The sequence below is a fragment of the Geotrypetes seraphini genome, chromosome 1 (genome assembly GCF_902459505.1).
Source record: "Geotrypetes seraphini chromosome 1, aGeoSer1.1, whole genome shotgun sequence".
Classification (NCBI taxonomy): domain Eukaryota; kingdom Metazoa; phylum Chordata; class Amphibia; order Gymnophiona; family Dermophiidae; genus Geotrypetes; species Geotrypetes seraphini.
This window is the reverse complement of record NC_047084.1, coordinates 220707172-220732653: the sequence shown is the minus strand read 5'-3', so window position 1 is coordinate 220732653 and position 25482 is coordinate 220707172. Positions and strand designations below refer to the sequence as shown.

General features: G+C 42.8%; 1 protein-coding gene across 2 annotated transcripts in view; it reads right to left on the bottom strand.

Annotated features, from left to right (window-relative positions):
* The window catches only part of BEND4 (BEN domain containing 4), an 86697-nt gene that overhangs the window by 51784 nt on the left and 9431 nt on the right, over positions 1-25482 (bottom strand). For both annotated transcript variants that reach the window (XM_033946463.1, XM_033946453.1), the window contains exon 2: positions 4425-5000. In XM_033946463.1, the coding sequence (XP_033802354.1) occupies positions 4425-5000 (576 nt within the window). The remainder of the gene's footprint in view (positions 1-4424; positions 5001-25482) is intronic.

The following is a 25482-nucleotide window of genomic DNA, read 5'->3' as shown; positions in this document are numbered from 1 at the left end:
CCCAGTCTTTCTTCGTATGAGAGACCCTTGAATCCGGAGACCATCCTAGTGGTCATCCGCTGGACCGACTCAGCTTGAAGCACATCTTTCCAGTAATGTGGCCTCCAGAATTGCACACAGTATTCCAGATGAGGTCTCACCATGGTTCTGTAGAGTGGCATTATGACTTCAGGTTTGCGGCTGACGAAACTTCTATTGATACATCCCATCATTTGCCTTGCCTTGGATGAAGCCTTCTCTACTTGTTTGGCAGCCTTCATGTCTGCACTGATGATTACTCCCATTCCGTAAACAAGGCCCAGCCAGTTAGCTTAGCAGGGTTTACAAAAAGGTTTGGATAAATTTCCTAAAAGAAAAGTCCATAAGTCATTATTAAGGCCAAATCGCTTCTTTGGCAAAGAAGTTTTTCTTCAGACTGAGACAACCAAGATCAATCAGACCAGCCCTGTCCCAAAGCAGCTTTAGGAAGGTGGCGCAGTCTTACTACCCCTACCTAGACTACCGCAAATCCCTCTACTATGGTGCCACAGTGAAAGAACTAAAGCACCTGCAAGTGCTCCAAAATTCAGCGGCAAGGCTGATCTTCCAATTCCACCGCTTTGAGAGGGCTAGCCCATTACTACTCAAACTACACTATAAAGAATTCACTATAAGTTAGCCTGTATGATACATAAGTCCATCCACGGAGAAAAAACTCCAGCAGACTAGTGACCAGAATTCCAGTCTCACGCTCCTTCCTTAATTCAAGGACCATGTAGTGATTTAAGATACCATTTCCATCCTCTCAAGGAGTACATTGGAAGAAGATGTTTAACTCCACCTTCGAGTTCCTAGGACCACATATCTGGAACAATCTACCTGCCTATCTGCAACAATTACCCATGCATTGCCTGTTCAGGAAAAGATTAAGACATATTTCTTCCCCCAGTAGACTCAACTCTTCCCAGCCCTCTTCATCCTAAACTAACCTGGCCATATTAAACTCGCCTATCAATAATGCTATGACAAACGTATCTCATCTTGCTGTAAGCTGCAATGATTCCCTGTCGAAAATTGCAGGATATAAGAAGTTGTATTGTAATTGTAATTAAGCTGCTCTTGTGAAAATCTACTTTTTTATTTCTAGGATAAGCAGTATAAAATCTGTTTTACTCTTTTGGGATCTTGCCAGGGACTTGTGACCTGGATTGGCCACTGCTGGAAACAGGATACCGAGATTGATGGATCTTCGGGGAGTGTATGGCACAGTGGTTAGAGCTACAGCTTCAGCACTCTGAGGTCGAGGGTTCAAATCCCATGCTGCTCCTTGTGACCACAGGCAAGTGACTTAATCCTGTGGTGAGACGATGTTCGTGCAACGGACTTTATTATTAAAAAATATATATAAAAGGCAACATAGCAATCCACATAAAAACCTTAAGGACCTAGTTCGCTGGGAGTATTGGACCCAACACGGTCTGTGTTTCGACAAGAGAGTCTTCCTTAGGGGTTCCTACTAGTCCTAGGGTGGAAAGTACATGGAAAAGCTAAACAATCCAACCGCGGTTCATGTGGAGCTTCTACACATTGGTACTTTTGGATTGTTTAGCTTTTCCATGTATTTTCCACCCTAGGACTAGCAGGGACTTCTGTGGAAGACTCTTGTTGAAACACGGACAGTGTTGGGTTTAACACTTCCAGCAAACTAGGTCCTTAAGGTTTTTATGGATTGCTATGTTGACTTTTATATATATTTTTTTAATAATAAAGTCCATTTCAGGAACATCATCTCTCCATAGTGTTTTATTGGTTTTTCTTGGACTCTTATTCTCTGTGGATCATCCAGGGTCAATTTCTTTGTTTTCATCAAGTCACTTAATCCCTCATTGACTCAGGTACATTAGATAAAGTGTAAGCCCTTTGGGATAGATAAGAAAAAATGCTTGAGTACCTGAATGTAACCTACTTAGACCATAAGTGGTATATCAATAATAAATAAAATAAGTATAGTAACACTTATGCTAACTACCTTCATTCCATCTAGAAAATTTCAGTAAATTACCTCAGATTTCAAAACCTTTCATCACAGCCTGTTTGATCTCTTCCTGCAACCTTTGGTGCACCATTGGTTAACAGCCCCCTACTCTAACAAATGGGAGGGCCAAAAGATCTGTAGTCATTGTTAGCTTTTATGTTTCCATGTCTTCTATATGTAGTGTTGAAATTAACAAACAAGACACATCTTCTGATGCTCATACATTTAAAATTCATTTTCTACTTGTTTCTCTCCAACAGAGCAAGACCGAGTATGCAGTCAAGGTTTATGAGAGTGCTAGAACTGATTGCTCAGTAGTGACACAATTCTGTTAACTGAGCACCTCCAATTAGGCACCTGGAGGGTGCATGGTAGGAACTTATTCTATAAATGGAAAAATAGGCACCAGGGCGAGAGGATGGCACAGTGGTTAAAATTACACAGTCTCTGCACCTTGAGGTTGTGGGTTCAAACCCACGCTGCACCTTGTGATCCTGGGCAAGTCACTTAATCACCCCATCTTTGGTCCCGAAATCTCCATGCTGAAAGTTTGCACACCACTTCTTCACTGTGGAGTATGATGGGCATTTGTCATTCTATGTTTGCATCATACATTCATGGATTTCCTTTGGAGTTTTCTTCATGACGGCACATTTGAAAATTCCACACTTTTCTTTGACATGGTTCAATCAATGATCTGAAACAATGTCAAAACGTAGCATTACAATTCTGCAAATTGGCACTTCGCAAAATAAAATAACACTCTTTTCAGCTAAAGTGGCAAAATAATGATCAGAATTTAGGAAGGTGGTTGGGAACTTTTTAGCACCCCCTCGTATGCTGAAATCTCTTGCCCAGTGTGTGGCAGGGGCCAAAAAAGCAAACAAACTGCTAGGAATTAAGAATGGGATAGTAAATAAGACCAAGAATTTTATACGAAATGCCTCTTTATTGTTCCACAATGTGACCAAAATGATAAAGGAGGCAGAACTCCTCTCATATGAGAAAAGGCTAAAGAGGTTAGGGCTCTTTAGCTTAGAAAAGATACAGTTGAGGGGCGAAATCACTGACATCCACAAAATCCTGAGTGGTGTAGAACAGGTAAAAGTGAATCGATTTTTTACTCTTTCAAAAATGACAAAGACTAGGAGTCACTCAATGAAGTTACATGGAAATATCTTTAAAACAAAGAGTAGGAAATATTTTTTCACTCAATGAATAGTTAAGCTCTGGAATTTGTTGCCAGAGAATGTAGTAATAGCAGTTGGTATAACTGGCAGATTCCAAAATAGTAGCAACATTCCGTGCTATTGATCCCAGGGCAAGCAGTGACCTGGATTGGCCACTGTGGAAACAGGATTCTGAGCTAGATGGACCATTGGTCTGACCCAGTGTGGCTACTCTTGTGTTCTTACCCTAGGTATGGCCCAATTTTTCATAGCTAATTTTATCTGCTTTATGAAACTTGGTAGGTTGGGGGGGTGGGGGAGGGGAGAGAAGCAAAGGCAGACAAATAGATGAGCTGGAAGAATATTGTATATTGCCACTCTATTTGAAGAGCTACAGATAACAAACATGTTGTTATCTAGCTAGATCAAGATTAATTCTCCTTACTGTCAGGCTAGTCGGTTTTATCAGCATTTAAGAACATAAGAATTGCCGCTGCTGGGTCAGACAAGTGGTCCATCATGCCCAGCAGTCCGCTCACGCGGCGGCCCTCTGGTCAAAGCCCAGCGCCCTAACTGAGTCTATTCCCCTTCAGTACCATGAATGTTTCAATCATGTCCCCTCTCGATCTCCTCTCAAAACACTGGCATGGTTTCTTTAGAAGCAAAATTTTAAACAGGAGTTTAAAAAAAAATTAGGTTGAAAAAACCCCCACACAAAACTCTTGGTTGCTTTCATTTTAAACCTGAAAGCTTCAGCGATGTCGCAATACAGAAAGAGTGTAATAACATTTCCAAAACGAGTGATTTGCAGTGCTATATGCACTGAAAGAAAGTCAGGGAATAATTCAAATATATAGTATGTATGGGTGGGGTGGTTAAAGGGACAGGAAGTATTTACCATCTCATTCAGAATCTACAATGAACTTAAGACTTGAGCATGTACTGGTATACACTATTAAAAAAAACCATGAATGACAGCAATTTTTGTGGCTGACCTACAGCTATGGAACTCTCTAGCAAAATGTGAAGTCTTTCAAGAAACTCTTGAAAACTCATCTGTTTGTCAGAGCATACTTATAGACTTGGTATACTTTTTTTTTTTTGTATTTTAGGATTGAAAGTTTGTTATGTTATGTTGGTATAATAATTTATGTATGTAACTGTTGTAATCTGCTTAGGTTCTAAGGGGAATAGAAATTTTTTAAATAACTAAAAATAGAAGAATGTTGAGGTTACAGTACCTGGAATGCTCTCCAGCTTTCTTCTGAGATCTTCATTTTCTTGCTGGAGTGAAATTACTTCCTGTTCTAGCTCTTGGCACCGTGGGCAGTATCTTTCATCTTCTTCATCATCATCTTCCTCCTCCTCTTCTTCTGGAAGAGTAGAAGATGATGGGTGTCCATGGGACTCTGAGGTAGCTGGGGATGTCCAGCCACCTAAAGTGTGCACCGGCGATGTTGAAAGTTGATCCATATCCGCCAAATGGCTAAACTCACCAAGCGATGAGGTGCTGTGAGGGGGGAAGCTCCCGGCCAGCAGGTAGTTTTGTAGTGAATCTGTGAAGACTCTCAGAAAGGCTGACGTTTGCTGCTTTTTTTGTACATATTGCATCTCTAGGTCCAAACTATCAGAAGTCTGACTACGGAAAACTTTACCAGCGTGGAACTGCTCTTGTCCTTCACTGTAGCCACTGCCTTCTTGTTTTATGCAGGAAATCGACTGAGAATGGTTGGAGTCCAGAAATTTTCCGCCACAGTTTAAAAGGCCAAGGACTCTGCTGCACTGCTGGGCAAAAGCATCCAGGATCATACGGCTCTCTGAAAAAGAAGGGGGGGAAATAAAAAAAGAACATGACAGCAAAACAAAAACAAAAGCAAAAGGATAGTTGGTTTATTCAGTACCAGCTAGGATAAGCCTCATAACCCATTTTGATGAATTTCCTTTAATAATGTGGCTTCCTTAGCACATCAGGACCACTTGTTCCCTCCATCCATTAAGTAATCATAGTTCCCAGGCTAACTGCTGCTGTTTCTGGAGTATTCAAATAAGTTTAACTGATGGTGTCAGGTCAAAAGCGCGCTGGGACAAAGGCGCGAGCAGACAATTGAGCGCAGTGCGGAGGCACGCGCCGAAGAAAATTACTGTTTTTAGGGCTCCAATGGGGGGGAACCCCCCCACTTTACTTAATACAGATCGCGCCGCGTTGTGGGGGCGTTGTGGGAGGTTTGGGGGGTTGTAACCCCCCACATTTTACTGAAAACTTCACTTTTTCCCTGTTTTCAGTAAAATGTGGGGGGTTACAACCCCCCAAACCCCCTACAACGCCGGCGCGATTTGTATTAAGTAAACTGGGGGTGCTCCCCAACAAAAACCCCCGTCGGAGCCCCTAAAAACAATAATTTTCTTCAGCGCGCGCCTCCGTCTTGTGCTCAGTTGTCGGTGCGCGCCTTTGTCTTCCGCGTTGTTGTCTATGAACCTTAACTGACAGACAATCTCAAAAGATTGCAGGTGTAGCAAGGGACCTGGGGCAGACCATAGATGGAGCATGGGAGGGGCACAAGGCGAGTTATTCTGCTACAGTGTTGGAAACCCTAGATATACAACTTTTCTATGGTACAACCAAAGTGGTATATATAATATGCAGGCACTTTCTCTGTCCCTAGTGGGCTCACAATCTAAGTTTTGTATCTGGGGCAATGGGGTGTTAAAAAACTTGCCTGGCCAGGGTTACAAGGAGCTGCATTGGGAATTGTACTAACCATTAAGCCACCACTTTAAGGTTACCAGACATCCGGGAAAACCCAGATATGTCCTCGATTTAGAGGACTGTCCAGGTGTCCGGATGTTTTTGTTGTTGTTTTTTTAATGGGGGAGTCTGTCCAGGTTTAACTGCTTCTCCCGATGTCTTCACCTAGCTCCTCCCTGGGTCTGGCCACTGTAATCTAATCTTTGGGCAGCCGGTATTAGCAATGAGGTGAGGCTGCTGCTGCTGGCCTGCCCCGGAATCCACTTCTTTGCAGGTCCCACCTACACGAGAGCAGATGCTGCAGAGAGACGACTTCTGGGACAGGCCAGCGGCAGCAGGCTCACCTCGTTGCTGCTGCTGGCTGCCTGAAGATTAAATTTAAGTGGCCGTGCCTGGGTGGGAGGTAGATGGGGGAGTCAGGAGCTAGAGAGGTCGTGAGGGAAAGCAGCATCGGAGCAGGGAAGGGAGGTTATGCATGAATGTTATTTTGGATTATGATTTTAGATTGTAAGCCGTCCAGACGGGATAGAAGCTTTTAATAAACTTAGAGAAACAGCATGAAGGGAGGGAGGGAGGCTGGAGAAGCAACATGGAAAGATAAGAGTGGGATAGAAAGATTTTAATAAATTTGGAGAAACAGCATGAAGGGAAGGAGGGAGGGAGGCTGGAGAAGCAACATGGAAAGATAAGAGTGGGATAGAAAGATTTTAATAAACTTGGAGAAACAGCATGAAGGGAGGGAGGCTGGAGAAGCAACATGGAAAGATAAGAGTGGGATAGAAAGATTTTAATAAACTTGGAGAAACAGCATGAAGGGAGGGAAGCAAGCTGGAGAAGCAACATGGAAAGGAGAGAGTGCTGGAGAAAACAGCATGGAGTAGGGTAGTGCTGGATGGGAGGGGAAAGACAAACAGCAGGAGAGAGGATATGGGTTGGTATGGGAGAAAGAGAAAGAAAGAAAGAAAGAAAGAAGCAGAGAGTGGTTGGAAGGAGAGAGAAGCAACTATGGGGGAGGAGGTTGGAGGAAGAGAGAGAGAGAGAAGCACTAAAAGGGTGCAAAGGATGGGATGGGATCCAAGGAAATGGGTGGAGTGTGGGTGGGGGTCATGTGCCATTTATTTTGTCTTCATTAATATAGTGAAGAGAAACTTTAAACAACCAATTGTTCAATAAATTCTGAGTGGTTAGGCTTCCAGATATAAAAGTCAGAATATCATCAGCAGGTATATGCAAAATTCAACCCCCAGTTTCACAGAGTAGGAAAAGGTACAAACAAAAAAGAATGGAAGACTGAGTTGACTCCTGCAGCACACCCACAAAAAGGAGCAACCATTATGAAGTATCACTGCCAAAATAAATCGGCCGACATGATCCAGATAAAAATGTTTCAGACCATAACAAAAACTTGCCTTCTTATACCATATAACTGTAGCTGACATAGGGGCTAATTTTCAAAGCACTTAGACACACAAAGTACCACAGGTTACTATGGTACTGTGTGTGTCTAAGTGCTTTAAAAATGAGCCCCTAAATCACATGACCAATCCTGTCACATACAGCCAAGATCTGAAAAATGCAAATGCCACTTTGGATATGGCTTTTTATGAGATTCAGTGGTCAAAGTAAATACTAACAGACTCTATCCCACACAACACTCTAAACCAGGGGTGTCCAACCTGCGGCCCCATGAAGTATTTTGTGTGGCCCCGGTCGAGGGCGATGCAGTGTTTTCCTCTGTTGCCCTCGGGTGTTTACCGCCTTGCCGACTCCCTCCTCTGTCTTGCTGCAGCATTTGTGCGGCCCCAGAAACGTTTTTTTCGGCCAATGCGGCCCAGGGAAGCCATAAGGTTGGACACCCCTGCTTCTAAACACTGATTGATGAACATTCAAAAATCTCATTTGCTTCCTTCGCCTTACTCAAAAAGGGTAACACAGGTTATTACACTAATAAGTGTCCAGACTTCTTTGAAAACAAGCCATACTGCCACATTCTTCAAAGCTGGAGACAAATAATGATTTAAAAAGACATATTAACCAGGTCATATAATGGATTAACCATCACTTCTTCTAAAGACTTTGGGGGCAAGGATCCACCCAATTACTTGTCTGAAATGCTGCAACAGAGGAAGTCAAAAGCAATAATTACACAAGCCAACAACAACAAAAAATCTTGGTGCCTTGGGTTTTTCACCTATTCCTGGGGTTATTTGGGGCACTAATTCAGAAAACTGCATTGGATAGACCACATCAGCTCTAGTTTCTTATATATGGTTGAATTTATTCATTTTTTTTTACCGCTGTTTAAAAGATCTCTTCTGCAGAATCGAGAAGTCATAACAAGCTTTCTTTTTTGAATGGGACATTTGTGTATTTAAATCACCCACTTTTTTGGGGGGTGTATAATGACTTTTGTTTCACAACTATTCATCTACTTCCTTTCTTTTAATGCACACTAGCATAAAAAAGTAAAGCTCAAATTACAAAGTCGTCTTTGTTCAGTTATATTACATAATTCTGTGCAAAATATTTAAATGGTAAACATGGTTTCCTTAGACTCTGCCAATTTTTTTTACCTCCCTCCCGCTTTACTCCCTGGAGGGGCACTAAAAACATTGACATCAATTGACCCATTCTCTTTATAACTAACTGTTTTGCTACTAGGAAGAAAAATCCCTAAAAGTGTCAGTCCTAGATTGAATTCAACAGTGAACTGATAAAGGTACTGGGCATGATTTAAAAAAATTGATAGATTTAGAGGTAAATAATAAAAAACAACATCTAAATCCCTTTTTGGCCTAAGGCCCTAGGCGCACAAAATAGGCAGAAGGGAAATGTCCATTCTCGAAAAAAACGTCCAAAATGTGGCTTTTGTTTTTTGTTTTTTTTTTCAAAAATGGCCAGTTTAATTGCCCATGTATGCTTAGAACACATTCCCAACCCAAAAAAATTTGCCAAAATCCCAAACTCCCAAAACAAGGCCTTTTAGGCGAAGGAGGGGCCAGTCCTGGTTCGACTCCGAATTACTAAAAATGAAACAATCAATACGACGACTAGAAAGGATCTGGAACAAATCAGGTGATAAATCTGACAGGAACAATTGGAGATCAAACATAAAGGAATATAAACAACTGATAAAAGAAAAAAGGAAAACATTCTACTCATCCATAATACACATATCCAACACAAGTCCAAAAGGAATTAACACTCACGAATTGTTCAACCTAGTTAAAAATCTATTCGACACCACACGCCACAGTCGATCCACGCACGACAAAAAACTCCCAACAGCAGACGATCTAGCACAACACTTTGACTCAAAAATTGTGAACCTAAGGAACAACTGCCCAACAAACAACACAGATGAACAGCAAATAGCCAACCTACATGAAAATGAAACACCAGTTGACATGTTTTGGAACTCCTTTCAAGACCCAGAATGGAATAACTTCATAAAACTCTATCACAAATACACTAAATCAAACTGCATCCTAGACCCCTGTCCGCCCAACATAATGAAAGCAGCCCCATCAGACTTCAAAATAACACTATGGACTCATATGTCTAACAATTTCAAAAACGGAAAATTCCCATCAAAAAATGGTCACATCATAATCACCCCAATTCCAAAAAATCATAAACTACCTCTAACATCAGCAACTAACTATAGACCAGTAGCATCCATCCCATTTTTCGTAAAAATAATGGAAGGCTTGGTACAAACCCAACTGATGAACTACCTAGATCAGTTCTCGCTGTTACATGAGACCCAATCAGGCTTCAGACCGCTGTTTAGTACGGAGACGGTGATTGCAGCGATCCTAGATTACATACGCAACCTATTCAGCAAAGGCCACAAAGCCTTAGTCATGCAATTCGACATGAGCTCGGCCTTCGACTTGGTGGATCACGAAAAATTACTACAATGCTTAGACGCAATCGGCATCGGAGGCGAGGTGCTGGACTGGTTTTGAGGATTCCTTACGACCCGCACCTACCAAGTGCGCTTCAATCGTAACCTCTCCAAAATATGGAGAAACCCATCAGGCGTTCCACAGGGGTCCCCACTATCCCCTCTACTCTTCAACGTCTACATAGCTTCACTGGGTACGCAGTTGACACAACGAGGCGTAAAAGTATTTAGTTATGCAGACGACTTCACAATCATTATCCCGTTTAATACATCGCCCTCCGAAATCACCCCCAAAGCAACTGAAGCACTAAACATGATAGAACAATGGACCACAGATTTCAAACTAAAGCTCAATTCAGAGAAAACTAAATTCTTTATAGCCTCGCCACACGCACATAACACGACAAAATCACTACACATTAACAATCTTAACTACCCTATTCAACCAACGATGAAGGTACTGGGAGTAATACTGGACCAGGGTCTAACCATGAAAGACCATATAGACTCCCTAATCAAAAGAGGGTTTTTCACCCTCTGGAAACTTAGGTCTATTAAGGCGTACTTCCACACCTCAGCCTTCAGAATTCTAGTACAATCCCTAATACTAAGCCACCTGGATTACTGCAACATCACCCATCTGACAATCCCCCAGAAGCAAATGCAAAGACTACAACTGATACAAAACGCAGCAGTCAGGATGATTTTCGGGTTGAAGAAGTCCGACCACATAACCCCTTCCTACAGACTCCTACACTGGCTGCCGATGAAGGCACGCACGAAGTTCAAGCTAGGATGTCTCTGCTTCAAGGTATTAAATGGTCTAGCCCCTAAATACATCACAGACCTCTTCTCATTCCCAACCAACAGACATGAAAGAAAAACACACCTGAAATTTGTCTCCCCACCGGCTAGAGGGTGTAAATATAAGAGATACCATCAACAACTGCTATTGTACCAAGCAGCCACATGGGGCAAAGACTTAGAAAAACTAATTGCACATACAAACAACTATGGCGAATTTAGGAAACACCTAAAAACCTACCTGTTCTTGAAATACCTAGATAACGAACCAGAACATCAGCCCCCCTCATAATACCACCTCATACCCAACTCTGTAAATTGTAAACCACAACCCAATCACTAACCATGAACACTCCATTCAATTTAAGGAACATTTCTAATCTTGTGTAAGCAGCATGGCACACAAACTGCAATTAATATTATTAATGTTGGAATTACCAGATGTACAATGCTTTACCCTTTAATTCGCTGTATGTACAGTTTCTCTTTATTGTATCTACAGTTTCTCTATATTGTAAACCACTTCTCTTTATTGTAAACCGCCTAGAAGTCGCAAGATTGTTGGCGGTATATAAGAATAAAGTTATTATTTATTATAGTCCTTCACCTAAAAGCATGATTCTCTAACCGGCGTCTGTCATAAACACCGGTTCAGGGGAAGGGGGGGGGGGTTCCGGCAGGAGACTGGGCATTTCTCCTGACACATCAGCAGGGGGGGTCGCAGCAGCAGATATTTGGCATCTCTCCTGCCGCGATCATTACAGGTGTGGGGGGACAGGTTGCCTGGGCTGCTGAGCTGATCACGGTTTGACTTCATCTAAGTCAAAACATATAAGTTCCATCTGGCAACCTATCAAACTTTTTGGGTTATGACAGCTGGATGACTAAGTCTAGGTCAGCCCAAATCCCACCCACTTCCCGCCCTATCCACTCCTCCAAAAAAGCCCCTTTTCACTCTGGGTGTACAGCAGCACTGAAAAGGCCTAAGCTGGTTTTAGATACGTCTAAAACCAGTTTTGATTATCGGTACTTGGACGACCTTTCTTTCTGATCGTCCAAGTACCAATTTAGGCTGGATTTTGGACCTTTTTAAAATTTTTATTATGAGCCCCATACTGTGTACATGTACCCTGCTTGGTAGGGTCATACTGAACTACAGTTGCGTCCTGTGCAACTTGCCTACTAGTGCCCTGCCTGTTTCAACACTACCACCATCAAAAGGAAACTGTGAAGAAATTGTTGTGCCCTCCCTATCTGCGTTTTGTGAGGCTGCCAAACTCACAGAACCCTTGGTACAGCACTGCTGCTTGAGCTACAAATCAAGACTGTGTCCCTGTTGGTGTGTTGGACTAGTAATGACTTGATAACACTCCAAAGCATTCATAGCTTACAAACAGGATAGATAAAAAATGAATGATTTTTTAAAAATTAAAAAAAATCTAATTTAAAAAAATTTATACTCGATTTTTATTAGAAAATGCTTTTTTGAGGAACAATCTACAGATACTTTTCTATTTAAGATACATTATACAGTATTCCTCCGATATTTGTGGGGGTTCTGTTCCAGGAACCCCCACAAATCTTGAAAAACCGCAAATACAGTTTTTCATGGGGGAGACTGGAGAGGGTAGCGGGAGAGGTAGGAGAGAGCAGCTGGAGCGCCGGCGAGTAAAGTAAATCACTCGCTGTACGCTCCGACTGCCTCTTCCTGCACTAAAGTCGGGCCTTACCAATCAGGAGCTGCATCTCAAAGCAGCTCCTGATTGGTAAGGCCCGACTTTAGTGCAGGAAGAGGCAGTCGGAGCGTACAGCGAGTGATTTCTTTCACTCACCGGCGCTCCGGCTGCTCTCTCCAGCTGTCCTCTCCTGGTTGGCGGTTCGCGGTCGGAAAATACTGCGAATGAATGAGACCGTGAACTGCTGACCGCGAATGATCGGGGGAACACTCTAGTCCAAAGGTTATTCATCATGAGATAAGGATTAGTTTTTAATTACATAACATGAGGGTGTATATTCATGCAATGTCTACATTTTTTGGTAAATTAATTCCATTAATCCATTCATAATGTCACAGGCAATTTTTTTATCTAGAAAATATTATCATAGATGCTCGATTTCACATTTCTCAAAACTGTGAATTTGTGTCTCCAGAGACAGCTCTTCACAGCAAAAATGTTATAAAATATATAGTTGAGAAAAAGACCTTAGTCCCATTTTCCTTTGCAAATCGATGTGCCTAGAATCAACCCCCTACCTCTTAAATGCTAAGGGGCTCATAATAAAAATTAAAAAAAATAAAAAAGTCTAAAAAGTGGCCTAAATGGCTACTTGGACGATTAAAAAGTCTGATCGTTCAAGTACGCATAATCAAAACTGGTTTTAGACGTATCTAAAACCAACTTAGGCCTTTCCCCTGCCTCTAAACGCACAGAGAGAAAAGAGGCATTTTTAGAGGAGGGGAAAGGGCGGGCAGTGGGCGGGAGGTGGGCCGACCAAGACCTAGGCGTGCAGCAGGTATAACCAAAACTTTAGGCAGGTTGCCTAGTTGGCACTTATACGTTTTGACTTAGACCAAGTCAAAACAGGTATAAGTGCCAAAAAGGGGCCGCTGAGCTGATCGTGGCTGCTACGATCAATTCAGCGGCCCCAGCAACCTGCCTACCCCCTACAGCAATGATCGCAGCAGGAAAGATGGCCTGCCGTGATCCACCCTTTCCCCCCCCCCCAACAACGATCAGGGCAGGAGGGAGCCCAAGCCCTCTTGCCCCACGATCCCCAACCCCCCCCCCCCCCGAGTCCGATGGGGCCAGGAGGGAGCCCAAGCCCTCCTGGCCCAGCGATTTCCATCCCTCCTCCCCACCAACGATCCGGCCAGGAGGGAGCCCAAGCCCTCCTGGCACAGCGATTTCCAACCCCCCTCCCCCTTCCACGATCCAGTCAGGAGGGAGCATAAGCCCTCCTGGCCCGGTGACACCCCCTAACCCCCACCCCCCACTAAAATATAGGCAGGAGGGATCCCAGGCCCTCCTGCCCTCGACGCAACCCCCCCACGACTGCCCCCCTGATCGCCCCCTGCTGCCCCATGATCCCCCCTGCTGACCCCACGACCCCCCCAATCCCACCCCCATACCTTGAAATAGTTGGCCGGGTGCCAAGCCCGCCCGTCTGGCAGGCCAGCCAGCTCAGGAATGGGGTCGGATTGGCACAGGCGGCTCAAACCCCGCCCACAGGTGGGGCCTGAGGCGCCTGGGCCAACCAGAATAGGCCCAGGAGCCTTAGGCTCCTCCTGTAGGCAGGACCTTAGGCACATGGGCCCCCTATTCTGCCTATTCTGGTTGGCCCAGGCATCTCAGGCCCCACCTGTGGGCGGGGTTTGAGCTGCCTGGGCCAATCTGGCCCCGTTCCTGAGCTGGCTGGCCTGCCGGCGGGCTTGGCACCTGTCCATCCGGCCAATTATTTCAAGGTATGGGGGGAGGGATTGGGGAGGGGTCGTGGGGGTCGGCGGGAGAGTCGCGGGTCAGCGATCGGGGGTTCGGGGGGGCTGGTCGTGGGGGGTTGCATCAAGGGCAGGAAGGCCTGGGATCCCTCCTGCCCGTATTTTAGTGGGGGGTGGGGGTTAGGGAGTGTCGCCGGGCCAGGAGGGCTTGGGCTCCCTCCTGGCCCAATTGGACTCGGGGGGGGGGGGGTTTGGGGATTGCAGAGCAAGAGGGCCTGAGCTCCCTCTTGCCCTGATCTTCATTGGGGGTTTGGGGGTGCCGTGGGGCAGGAAGGCTTGGGCTCCCTCATGCCCCGATGTCGGGGGGGGGGGGGGGGGGTTGATTCTGTAACCGGTGTTGTTTTTGACAGACACCGGTTACAGAATCCAGCTTTTAGGCGAAGGACTGGCTCCTCCTTCACCTAAAAGCCCTTGTGTTGGATGTTTGGGGCTTAGGCGTTTTTTAGGTTCATTATGGGGTATAAGTGTAGACGTCGTGGGGTTATAAGTGTAGACGTAGTGGTGGTCTGGGTGTTTAAACAGCTGAACGTAGAGGCAGGCCATTATTTTTAAAAAAAACCTCCTTTTGGACGTTTTTTTTGATTATGGACATTTTCCCTGCTTCTGCTTTCAACGTTTAAGGCCTTAGGCCAAAAGGGGACTTAGACGTTTTTTTTAATTATGCCCCTCAATGTGTCTGGATGACTTGCTTTTTGTTTAATTTTTCCTTAATATAATTTCCTTTTCTTGGATCCTTAATTTCCTGTTAATTTTGGGCAAATATTGTTGGTTGATTGATTGTATCGTATAGATTCATTTTTTGACTTTATTAATTTTTCCTATTTCCTGTTATCACATTTTTGGTGGTATGTAAAATTATAAAGCTATAAAAATAATTTTCAAAGACAAGGGAACCACTCAGGATCTATTCTCTATTAAGCGATTTGTTAGGGCAATACTAACAACACTCACAAATATCCTGATTAGCAGTAGAAGTTCAGAATTAAGAATCCCCATGCAACAACCTTTCAGTAGGTTCCCAGAGTTTGACATCCACTTCAAAACTACTAACCAACACCTCCTTCTTTCTTGGGCTCTCATGTCCAGCTGAGCCTGCTTGGGTAAAATTTACACCACTGATCTTGTCTTATGAATCCATCAATATGGCAAGACAGTAACAAACTTAACTAGAGTAAATCAATATACAGTACAAATCGTCCAAAAGTTAAACCTGAGAATATCTGTATGCTGTAGTCCCTCTGGTGTCCACAAAGGGGCGCAACCCTTCATTACTGTGATGCCATCATTAAGCTTTGCACGTACAGCTAGCCTCACCCTGATCAATCACTGTGGGTTAAATCAGTGTTCTTCAACCACCGGTCCGTGGACCGGTGCCGGTCCACAGAAATTTCCTGCCGGTCCACAGGGCCAGCACATGCATCAGGCCCAAAACAACCGCCGGTCCACGGTGCGATCGATGCGGCATTATCTTTGAGCCAGCTCCCTCTTCCTCACTGATTCAGTGCACAAAGCCACGGGCAGTGACTCCTACACAGATCCTGCACCTGAACCTGAAGCCTTCTCGCTGACATCGCAACGTCAGAGGGAAGGCTTCCAGATGAGACGAGGGATGCGCAAGGAGCTGCAGCCCACAGCTTTGTGTACTGCATCAGTGAGGAAGAGGGAGCCGGCCTGAAGATAACACCGGGGGCGGCATAAAACAGCCAGGCGGGAGCAGGCCAGAAGGTAAGGCATAGCATGGAGGGAGGGAGACAACAAAGGTAGGGGGGGGAATAATTTTATTTTTGAATTTAGTGATTGAATTATGTCAAAGTTTGAGAATTTACATCTGCTGTCAGTGTGCTTTGTGTAGTTTAATTTTGTGGTTAACCATTATGTGTTGTTAATAAGATTATATTGTGTATCTGTGAAAAATGAATGGAAAAAATAGTTACAATTAGTACTATTATGGGGGCGGGGTCTGGGGTGGAGATTGGGTAGAGATGGGCGAGGTCTGGCCCACGACTTAGCCCAGTGTTCTTCAGCCGCCGGTCCACGGACCGATGCCGGTCCACAGAATAATTATTTTATTTCTGCTGGTCCATAGATGTAAAAAGGTTGAAAATGAAACTGCGTTAAATGTCCAAAGCAAAGACTGCAATAGTCCAACATCCAATATGCGACTGTTTCTGGGAAAAAGTGACTAAAGTAGTAGATCCAAAATGTTGACAATGGCTGATTTTTCACATCATGGGTTAATGGGCAGTCTGAAAAAAAAGTTACATGTTGGAACTTCTGTAACTAATTTTTTTTCACATAATAGAATGAGGTTTGGGCTGTTGTATTAGAAATTGCTTGCTCTAATAGAATTCATTAAAACCTCCTTTGTTTTTGTTTCCGGCGACTTTAGTCACCTTTTCCCCAGAGATAGTCAAACATAATTATGGACAGGTTCGTCGAAACACGGACCGTGTTGGGTTCATAGTTCCCATCTTTTGGGTCCTAGATATTTTATTATGTGGATTTTATGACTGTATCTTCAATAAAGCCTGCATCTTGGACATCTTCTCCACAGCGTTTTTGTTTTTGGAGTACACAAGGCTACAACTTGCCATACCAGTTTCTATGAGTTTAACTAGCCATAATGGACTATGAAGTCCTTTCAAGAGAAAAAAAAATGATATAAATATACATATGTATACTTTCTGATGTACAATTAAATAGATAGTAAAAGTAGCACTGTCTCAATATAATAGCAATGGAAGTATAAAAATATTGCAATGTGTAATGCCAAACACATCTTGACTGGAAACTGATGAATGCAATAAACATTTTGGTCTAATCTTTCCGTTTGCTTCACCACTGCGCAATGCAACACAATGATGGATAATCTAATCCTGTCAATCAAGCCAGCATGGTTTCCCTGGTGCAAACACACAATTTGCTCTTTAAATTGAGAAGCATTTAGATTTTCTAAAATGTCTATATTTATCTATTTACTTGGATTTGCATCTGCCAAAATCTAGAAATGCAATTGAAAAGCCAATTAGTACTGAATACATAGGGCTGTATCATATCTCAATCAGGATTTCCTTATTTTGTTTCAATGCTGACAAACCCTATTTAAGATAAAGTTACTTACGGAAAAGAGCAGTGGATACAACTAGCAGACCAACAATAGTAGCAGACTTTAAGAAAGCCACACAGTGACCAATGCAGAAAGCTAGCAAAGACAGAAGCACACAGTTAGTGTGATGTCTGAACCCCATTTCCTGGAGGTGTTTTGTTATGTTGATCAGGATTTTCCTATTCCGCCTTTGCCTATTCAGTTCAAGGTTGAATTACATTACACTTCTCCCTCCGTATCCGCGGTGGATGCGGGCGGAACATAGCCGCGAATATGGAAAAACCACGAATAACTTTTTATATGTTATTCACGGTTTTTGGAAACAGAGTTTTTACTATTGAAACCGTGAATAACTTTTCAATAGTTATTTGCGGTTTTTGGAAACAGCCACTATGTATTACTATTGAAATTCGCAATTTTAGCAAGCAAGCAGCGATTCACAAAGCTGTTAGGGCTTTTAGCAGGCGATTCTCAAAGATCCCAGCGATTTTCAGGGTAATAGCGATTTTCTCCATGCATGCTGGGAAGCAGCGTTTCTCTCTATGGATGCTGGGAAGCAGCGTTTTTCTCTGTGCACACTGGAAAGCTGGGAAGCAGCGATTTTCAGGATGAAAGATTTGAATCATCAATTTTATGGGAGAAAGACATGGAAGCAGCGATTTTGAGAGTGAATCTGCACTCCACCCCCCACCTAGACCTTCTAGCCTGCCAACTTTCTGACAACACTCTCACAGGAACTCTGAATTGCCTTCTCTGCTATGTCACACCAGGAAAATGGAACACCTCTAAACAAGAACTCGAAGAATTTATCCTCCAGCATTCCCTCTCCTCCACACATAACCTGATCCTAGGAGACATCAATCTCCACTTAGAAGACCACACCTCCAAACAAGTAGCGGACATTCTTTCATACCTCAACACCCTATCTTACCAGATACTCAATCCCGAACCCACGCTTGAAAAGGGCCATCAACTTGATATAGCCGCTTACACTACCCCCAACCTTAACACACAAAACATCCACATCACCAACGGCTCATGGCATCCCACCTTATGGTCTGACCATTACAAGTACACCTTCACAATTAACTGGGTGCAGAACAACAACAAACCCACGCTACACACAACAAGCTTCAAGTCCAGAAAGAAAATCGAACCTACCACATTCGAACCTACCACAATCGAACCTACCTACACAGTAGACCCAGAAATAGACCTAAACAATCCCAAAGGATTCATAAACACCTGGCGCTCCACAAGTGAATCCGCTTTAAACAAACTAGCACCATTAAAAACAAAAAATAAAATATGCAGACCATCAGACAAATGGTTTGACGCCGAACTCCTACACCTAAAAAGACAATGCAGACAATTAGAAAGGACATGGAAAAAACAGAAACAAGACCACACCAAAACAGAATGGAGACACCAAATCAAACAATACAAAATCAAACTGAAGGAAAAAAGAACAGACTACTACTCCAAACTCATTGGCACTGATAAACTGGACACAAAAAAACTTTTCAACCTTGTCAGAAATCTCACGGTACCAAACCCCACCTCGCCACCCTAGGAAACCAAACTCCAACAGCCTCCTAACTAGCAGACCATTTCAAACACAAAATCATCACAATCAGATCCACATTCAACAACTCTCGAAACATCTTAGAAGAGATACTAACAAAACCCACAAAAGACGAAGCCACCTCAGCAGATAGGATCTGGACCGACTTCCCAACGACACAATGGTCAGACCTAGACCGGCTGTACAAAAAATACAGCAAATCTTCATGTGATTTGAACAATTGTCCTCCTTATCTACTAGCTACAGTGTCCACTAAATTCACAGCTGGTCTCACGCTATGGCTGCAAACCACCCTAAGGGAAGGTCAGTTCCCTCCGGAACTTGGTGAAATCATAATTACTCCCATACTAAAAGACCCCAAAGGCCCAATAGACAGCCCAACAAATTATAGACCAATCGCTTCTATACCTCTATACGTCAAACTCATATAGGGTCTAGTAGCACAATATCTTGCCAATTACCTAGAAGACCACCACATCCTACACCCTACTCAATCCAGATTCAGAACCAATCACAGTACTGAAACACTTCTGGTTTCCCTACTAGACATAGCCCGTCAGCACCTCAGCAAAGGAAATAAGTTACTAATCATCCAACTCGATCTTTCAGCAGCATTCGACTTAGTTGACCATTCCATACTACTCCAAATACTAGATGCCATAGGAATATCAGGTAATGTTCTCAACTGGTTCCAAGGATTCCTCAAAACAAGATCATACAGAGTCAAGTCAAATGATCTTCTATCCGACTCATGGTCAAACCCCTGTGGAGTTCCACAAGGATCGTATCGCCCATACTTTTCAACCTCTTCATAGCATCCCTAGGCACGGCCCTAGACGCCCTAAACATTACATCCTTCAGCTACGCGGATGATATAACCATCCTCCTCCCCTTCGACATCCAAGACCCCACCTCCAACGGACGCCTGAAAACAACATTGGAAACTGTAGAAAAATGGATGACGAACCACAAGTTAAAACTGAATGCGGAGAAAACCAAATTCCTACTACTAGAGAAGGAACAAAAACCATCCCTAACAGAACCAGATGTAAACACAATCAAATATCCAATACAGAATACTCTCAAAATTCTGGGAACACACCTAGACAGAGGCTGCACAATGCAAACACAAATACACAAAACCATAAAAAAGCATTCTTCACCATGCGAAATCTAAGAAAAATAAGAAAATTATTTTCCAAAGAACACTTCAAGATCATTGTACAATCCCTCATACTCAGCTCCTTAGATTACTGCAACAGCCTCTACCTACCTTGCCCAAATACTATAATAAAACAACTACAGACCGTTCAGAACACAGCTATCAGACTCATCTACTCGCTCAGCAAATTCGACCACGTCACCCCCGCCTATGTCTCACTGGCTTCCGATAAAAGCAAGAACTCAATTCAAATTCTACTGCTTACTTTTCAAAGTAACCCATGGTATGGCCCCCAATTACCTGAACAACCGTCTTTGCCGCTACCGACTACCCAGATCAAGAAGAACTCAGAATCTTTTCACCTTCCCCCCTCATAATGGTACCCGACATAAGAAACTTTACGACAGCCTTCTAGCAACCCAGGCAGCGAAAATTGACCCCACCATCACCAAACTGATGATCAAAACAACAGACATCAAAGTGTTTCGGAAAGAAATCAAAACATTTCTTTTCAAAAAACACGTCCTTACTTAATATTCCCCTCCCCAATCGCACATGCACTCTCCCCAGCAAATAACACACTAGTCATCCCCTTGAACCTCATTTACCAAAAATATCCAAACTCCTAAATAAGCATCTCCCTTAGGTATCCATTTAACCTTCTCCTAAATAAGCATCTCCCTTAGGTATCCACTTAACTGATTCCTTCAAAGTTAGGTATCTTTCTTCAGTTGCCTATATTGTTTTCCCCACTGAACCTTGTAACTACTTGAACCCTGTCAAGTTATTCTATCGATAAATCCAGATATCTTATACTTGTATTTCTATACCACAACATGTAATTTACTTAAATCGTTGTAATGTAATTCTCTCGGTAATGTCCTGATCTCTTTTAACTGTAATCCGCTAAGAACCGCAAGGCACAGGCGGAATAGAAATCACAAATGTAATGTAAATGTAATGTAATGAATGTTGGTAAGTGCAAAACTTTTTTTTTTTTTTATCGGTACAGTAAAAGAAAAGGAACTTTAATCATGATGTAATTTGGGGGGGAGGGGGGTGGAGGGGGGTTGGCGGAGCCAGCATGCAAAAAAATCGCAAATAAGTGAAACCGCGAGTGCTGAAACCGCAAATATGGAGGGAGAAGTGTACAAGAGGATGGCTCAGATACTCAGGAAGTTACAATAGACAGATTGACATAGACATTCATTAGGGTTGCTATTAATAGTTAGGTCACAGTTTCAAATACATAGGGGTCCTTTTACTAAGGCACGCTAACCAATTTAGCACATGCTAAAGCGCCCATAGAATATAATGGGCGCCTTAGCAGTTAGCACGCCTTAGTAAAATGACCCCATAATTACACGTACAAGTATTTTATTTATATCCTGCATATCCAGAAATCTATGCAGGTTATAAACAAGATTATACAAACCCTAACGTTCCAATACTAACACAGCACACACTAACTTTCTGAATACAGTCGGTCAGTCTTAAAAAGAAAAGCAAAAGAAGATTCTTTTATAAGTAAATAATATAACAAATGAAGGCAGCCTTCTGAAAAAAATAAGCCTTCAAACACTTACGAAAAAGTAAAAAAAAAAAAAAAAAGAGGAAATCTGCCGAAGAGTATCAGGGAGGGCATTCCATAATTGAGGTCATTGTTGTTTCTTCGCTTTGTCCCAGGAGTTGCATTAGAGTTTAGAAATGAGCTTTTATAATGATACAGAAAAGAGTTTGGTGCAGAACTCCATGTTAGACATTAAAAATCAATGGTAATAAGGTTAACTATTCCACCCTGATACAGAAAACTGCGCAGAAGACTTAGGGCTCCTTTTACGAAGCCACGTTAGCAGCTTTAGAGCGCGCAACTTTTAATTACGCGCTAGCCGAAAAACTACCGCCTGCTCAAGAGGAGGTGGTAGCGGCTAGCGCGTCCGGCAGTTTAGAGCGCGCTATTACGCACGTTAAACCGCTAACACGGCTTCGTAAAAGGAGCCCTAAGACAAACAGAAAGGAGGAAGTTGAATGTCAGATCTGAGGAGGTATAGAAAGGTTAGTTTGTTCTTCTGTTAAATAGCATCTGAGGCTTTAATGCTATTTTTTCTTTTTGCTGTGACCATAACAGTATCTGCAACTTATTTTTATGGCTTTCATGAAGAGCATGGGTTAAACAAAAAGACCGTATCAGAAGAGGCGATTGTTCAGTGTAAAGGTCTGAACAGAAAAACTCATCTGCACCGTGTGCTGAGCATTGGAAAAATTAATTTTTGTTATACCGATACTTATGCACCGAATCACACTTCAGCACTAGTGCAGATGTGTGGCAATACATGTTTAAAAAATTTTGTTCAAACATCCGGCCAGAGTGCAAAACTTTGGGATCCTTTTACAAAGCTGCGATAGCGTTTTTAGCGCAACGCAAAATTTTAGCGCACGCTAAACCTGCACTATGCGGCTAGAACTAATGCCAGCTCAATGCGCGTGGGACAATTTAGCGTGCGCTAAAACCGCTAGCTCAGCTTTGTAAAAGAAGCCATTTGTGTGGATATAGCCAGTGTGCCCTTTCTCATAGCAGACAACTTATGCAGGCAACAAATTGGCATATGATTAGCTTACTGCTATCAGCAAGCAAAAGTTGGGCATTTCATTTGTTTTAGAAGTTGTACGCTCAGCCATCAGCACACAGTTCTAACACAAGCTCTCTGCATTGACCCCAAAGAAGACATTGTAACGTCTGATGGTGGCTGGCTCTGCAGTGCTGTTACCAGCAGTGGATAGACTAGATGAGTCATTTTATCTGTTGCCCCCACCTAAGCCTGCTGCGTGTATACCAGTGGTCTCAAACTCAAACTCTTTGTAGGGCCACATTTTGGATTTGTAGGTACTTGGAGGGCCTCAGAAAAAATAGTTAATGTCTTATTTTTTTAAAATGACAATTTTGCATGAGGTAAAACTCTTTGTAGCGAACCAAGATGGTGGATTGAAGGCTTGGCTGAGCGCTTCGGTTCAGAAAGCTTACCAATATTTTTTACTACTACATTAAAATTACCTTTATCGATGCCGAAGCAGAGAGGACGTAGTGCTGCTGGAGCCTCGCAGCGCCCAGCCCCAGCCGTTTTCGGCAGTATCAATCGGCTTCTGCGTCGAATGCAGGACATTGCTGGAGCGTCGGATCGCCTGCTGGGGACGCACCGGGGCGAGGCGGAAGCGATCTCCTTGGGCCCAGAAACCACCTTGAGCCCTGATGCTGGAGTGCCTCCCCGTCCTCCCCAGGACGCAAGTTCCCCGCGGGTTGAGGAACCATTGGGAGTCGATGTGGGACTCTTCCTCGAGGCTGATGGCAATGTACTGGGGACCTTGGAGGGAGACTCTCTGCATTTGCAGAGTTTCCCTTTGGAACCTGGGGACTTACCAGCGCCACATTCGATCTGTGAGCAGGGGACCAGCAGCCACGAAGGACCTCAGTTGGTGAGGAAATTGTTTCTTCTATAAAATTCTTCTATACATTGGAAAAACCCCAAGAGGTAACTCTTGAGGCTATTTGTGATCTAGTAGCGAATTTGGCTAAATCTATTAATCCTCAGCTCTCTCAATTAGAGCATAAAGTTAATACTCAAGAAAAGGAAATTAAGAATGTTAAAATTGACTTACAAAATTTAAAAAATTCAACTTTGAATTCTTCCCAAGAAGTGAAAGCTTCTAAACAAATTACAGAAACACTTGCGAGAGATAATATTAATTTAAGGAGAAAATTGGAGTCTTTAGAAAATTTCTCTCGTAATAACAATCTTAGATTAATTAATTTTCCTAGAGTAGCGGCAGTAACTCCTAGAGATATGTTGAAACGCTATATGAGAGATATTGGAAATTTCTGAGGAATTGCTACCGCCAATTACCCAAGTGTATTATTTACCAATGAAAAGGGAAGAAAAGTTAAAGGAAGAAGATGATCAACGAGTACTTAATATTTCTACAATTTTGGAACTTTCAGATAGTGAACTTGCAAAGCCGGCAACACTTCTTCTTACAGTTGCTTTAACTCCAGACAAGAATTGGCTATTAAGACTTTTCTTCAAGAATAAACAGAAAGACTTTCTAGGGTATAAAATACAAATGTATCCAGATTTGTCACGATACACAAAAATGTCGACGTGAATTTTTGTTGTTAAAGCCAGGAGTTATTGCTCTTGGGGCGACCTATTTTCTTCGTCACCCATATAAATGTGTGATAGTGTATCAATCACAAAAATATGTTTTCTTTGATCCTAGTCAACTGACAACCTGCTCTCCTGAAAAAAGGAGTGGATATCTGAAGCACTCATAGATTTTGATTTCCTGTCTCAGCCAATAACTGTTATTTTATCTTTACTTTTATTTCTTTGTTATCATCTCGCTGATTTCTACATCTGGGTTCTAAATATTGAGAACTTGAGTTAAAGTTAAGCTATATTAAGTTATCTTGGATTAGTGGGCTAGTAGGATATAATTTATATTGTACAGTACTTTATTTGTTGCTTAACTTTATCTTTCTGTACAAGTGTTAACTTGATTGTAATTGAAAATTGATAAATTTTTAAAAAAAACTCTTTATAGCAGGGGTAGGGAGCTCCGGTCCTCGAGAGCCGTATTCCAGTCGGGTTTTCAGGATTTCCCCAATGAATATGCATTGAAAGCAGTGCATGCAAATAGATCACATGCATATTCATTGGGGAAATCCTGAAAACCCGACTGGAATACGGCTCTCGAGGACCGGAGTTCCCTACCCTTGCTTTATAGTTTATAAATCTTTCCTTTTGGCTAAGGGCTCCTTTTACAAAGCCGTGCTAGCGGTTTTAGCGCACGCACCGGATTAGCGCGCGCTATAGTGCATGCTAGCTGAAAATCTACCGCCTGCTCAAAATAAGGCAGTAGCGGCTAGCGCACACGGCAATTTAGCGCACGCTATTCCGCGCATTAAGGCCCTAGTGCGGCTTTGTAAAAGGAGCCCTAAGTCTTAATAATAATAATTTATAGCTAAGGAGACATATGATCAAGAAACTGTTTTATTTTACTTTTTTTGATTATGATAAAACATACCGAGGGCCTCAAAAAAGTACCTGGCAGGCCGCGAGTTTGAGACCACTGGTGTATACCTATAATTAATCTAATTAAGTTTATTCAAATTTGCTATACTGCCTGGCACATCAGGATCACAGTGAAAATTATAGAAGAAAAGAACACCAATTAAAAACAGGAACGCCTAGGACAGACATACAAAATATATAGATGGAATCATTAGAAACATCTCGCATAATCTCCATCTTCATAGAAAACTGTTCCATTTCAGAGACCCCCATATCAGGTTTCTGCAAGGATGTAAGCCAAAACAAAAATAGCGAGTCTTGGTGAGACGAGTAACCTAATGGTTAGTGTGGTGACCTGAGAACTAGGTTCAATTCCTACTGCAGCCCCTTGTGACTCTGAGCAAGTTATCTAAACCTGCATTTC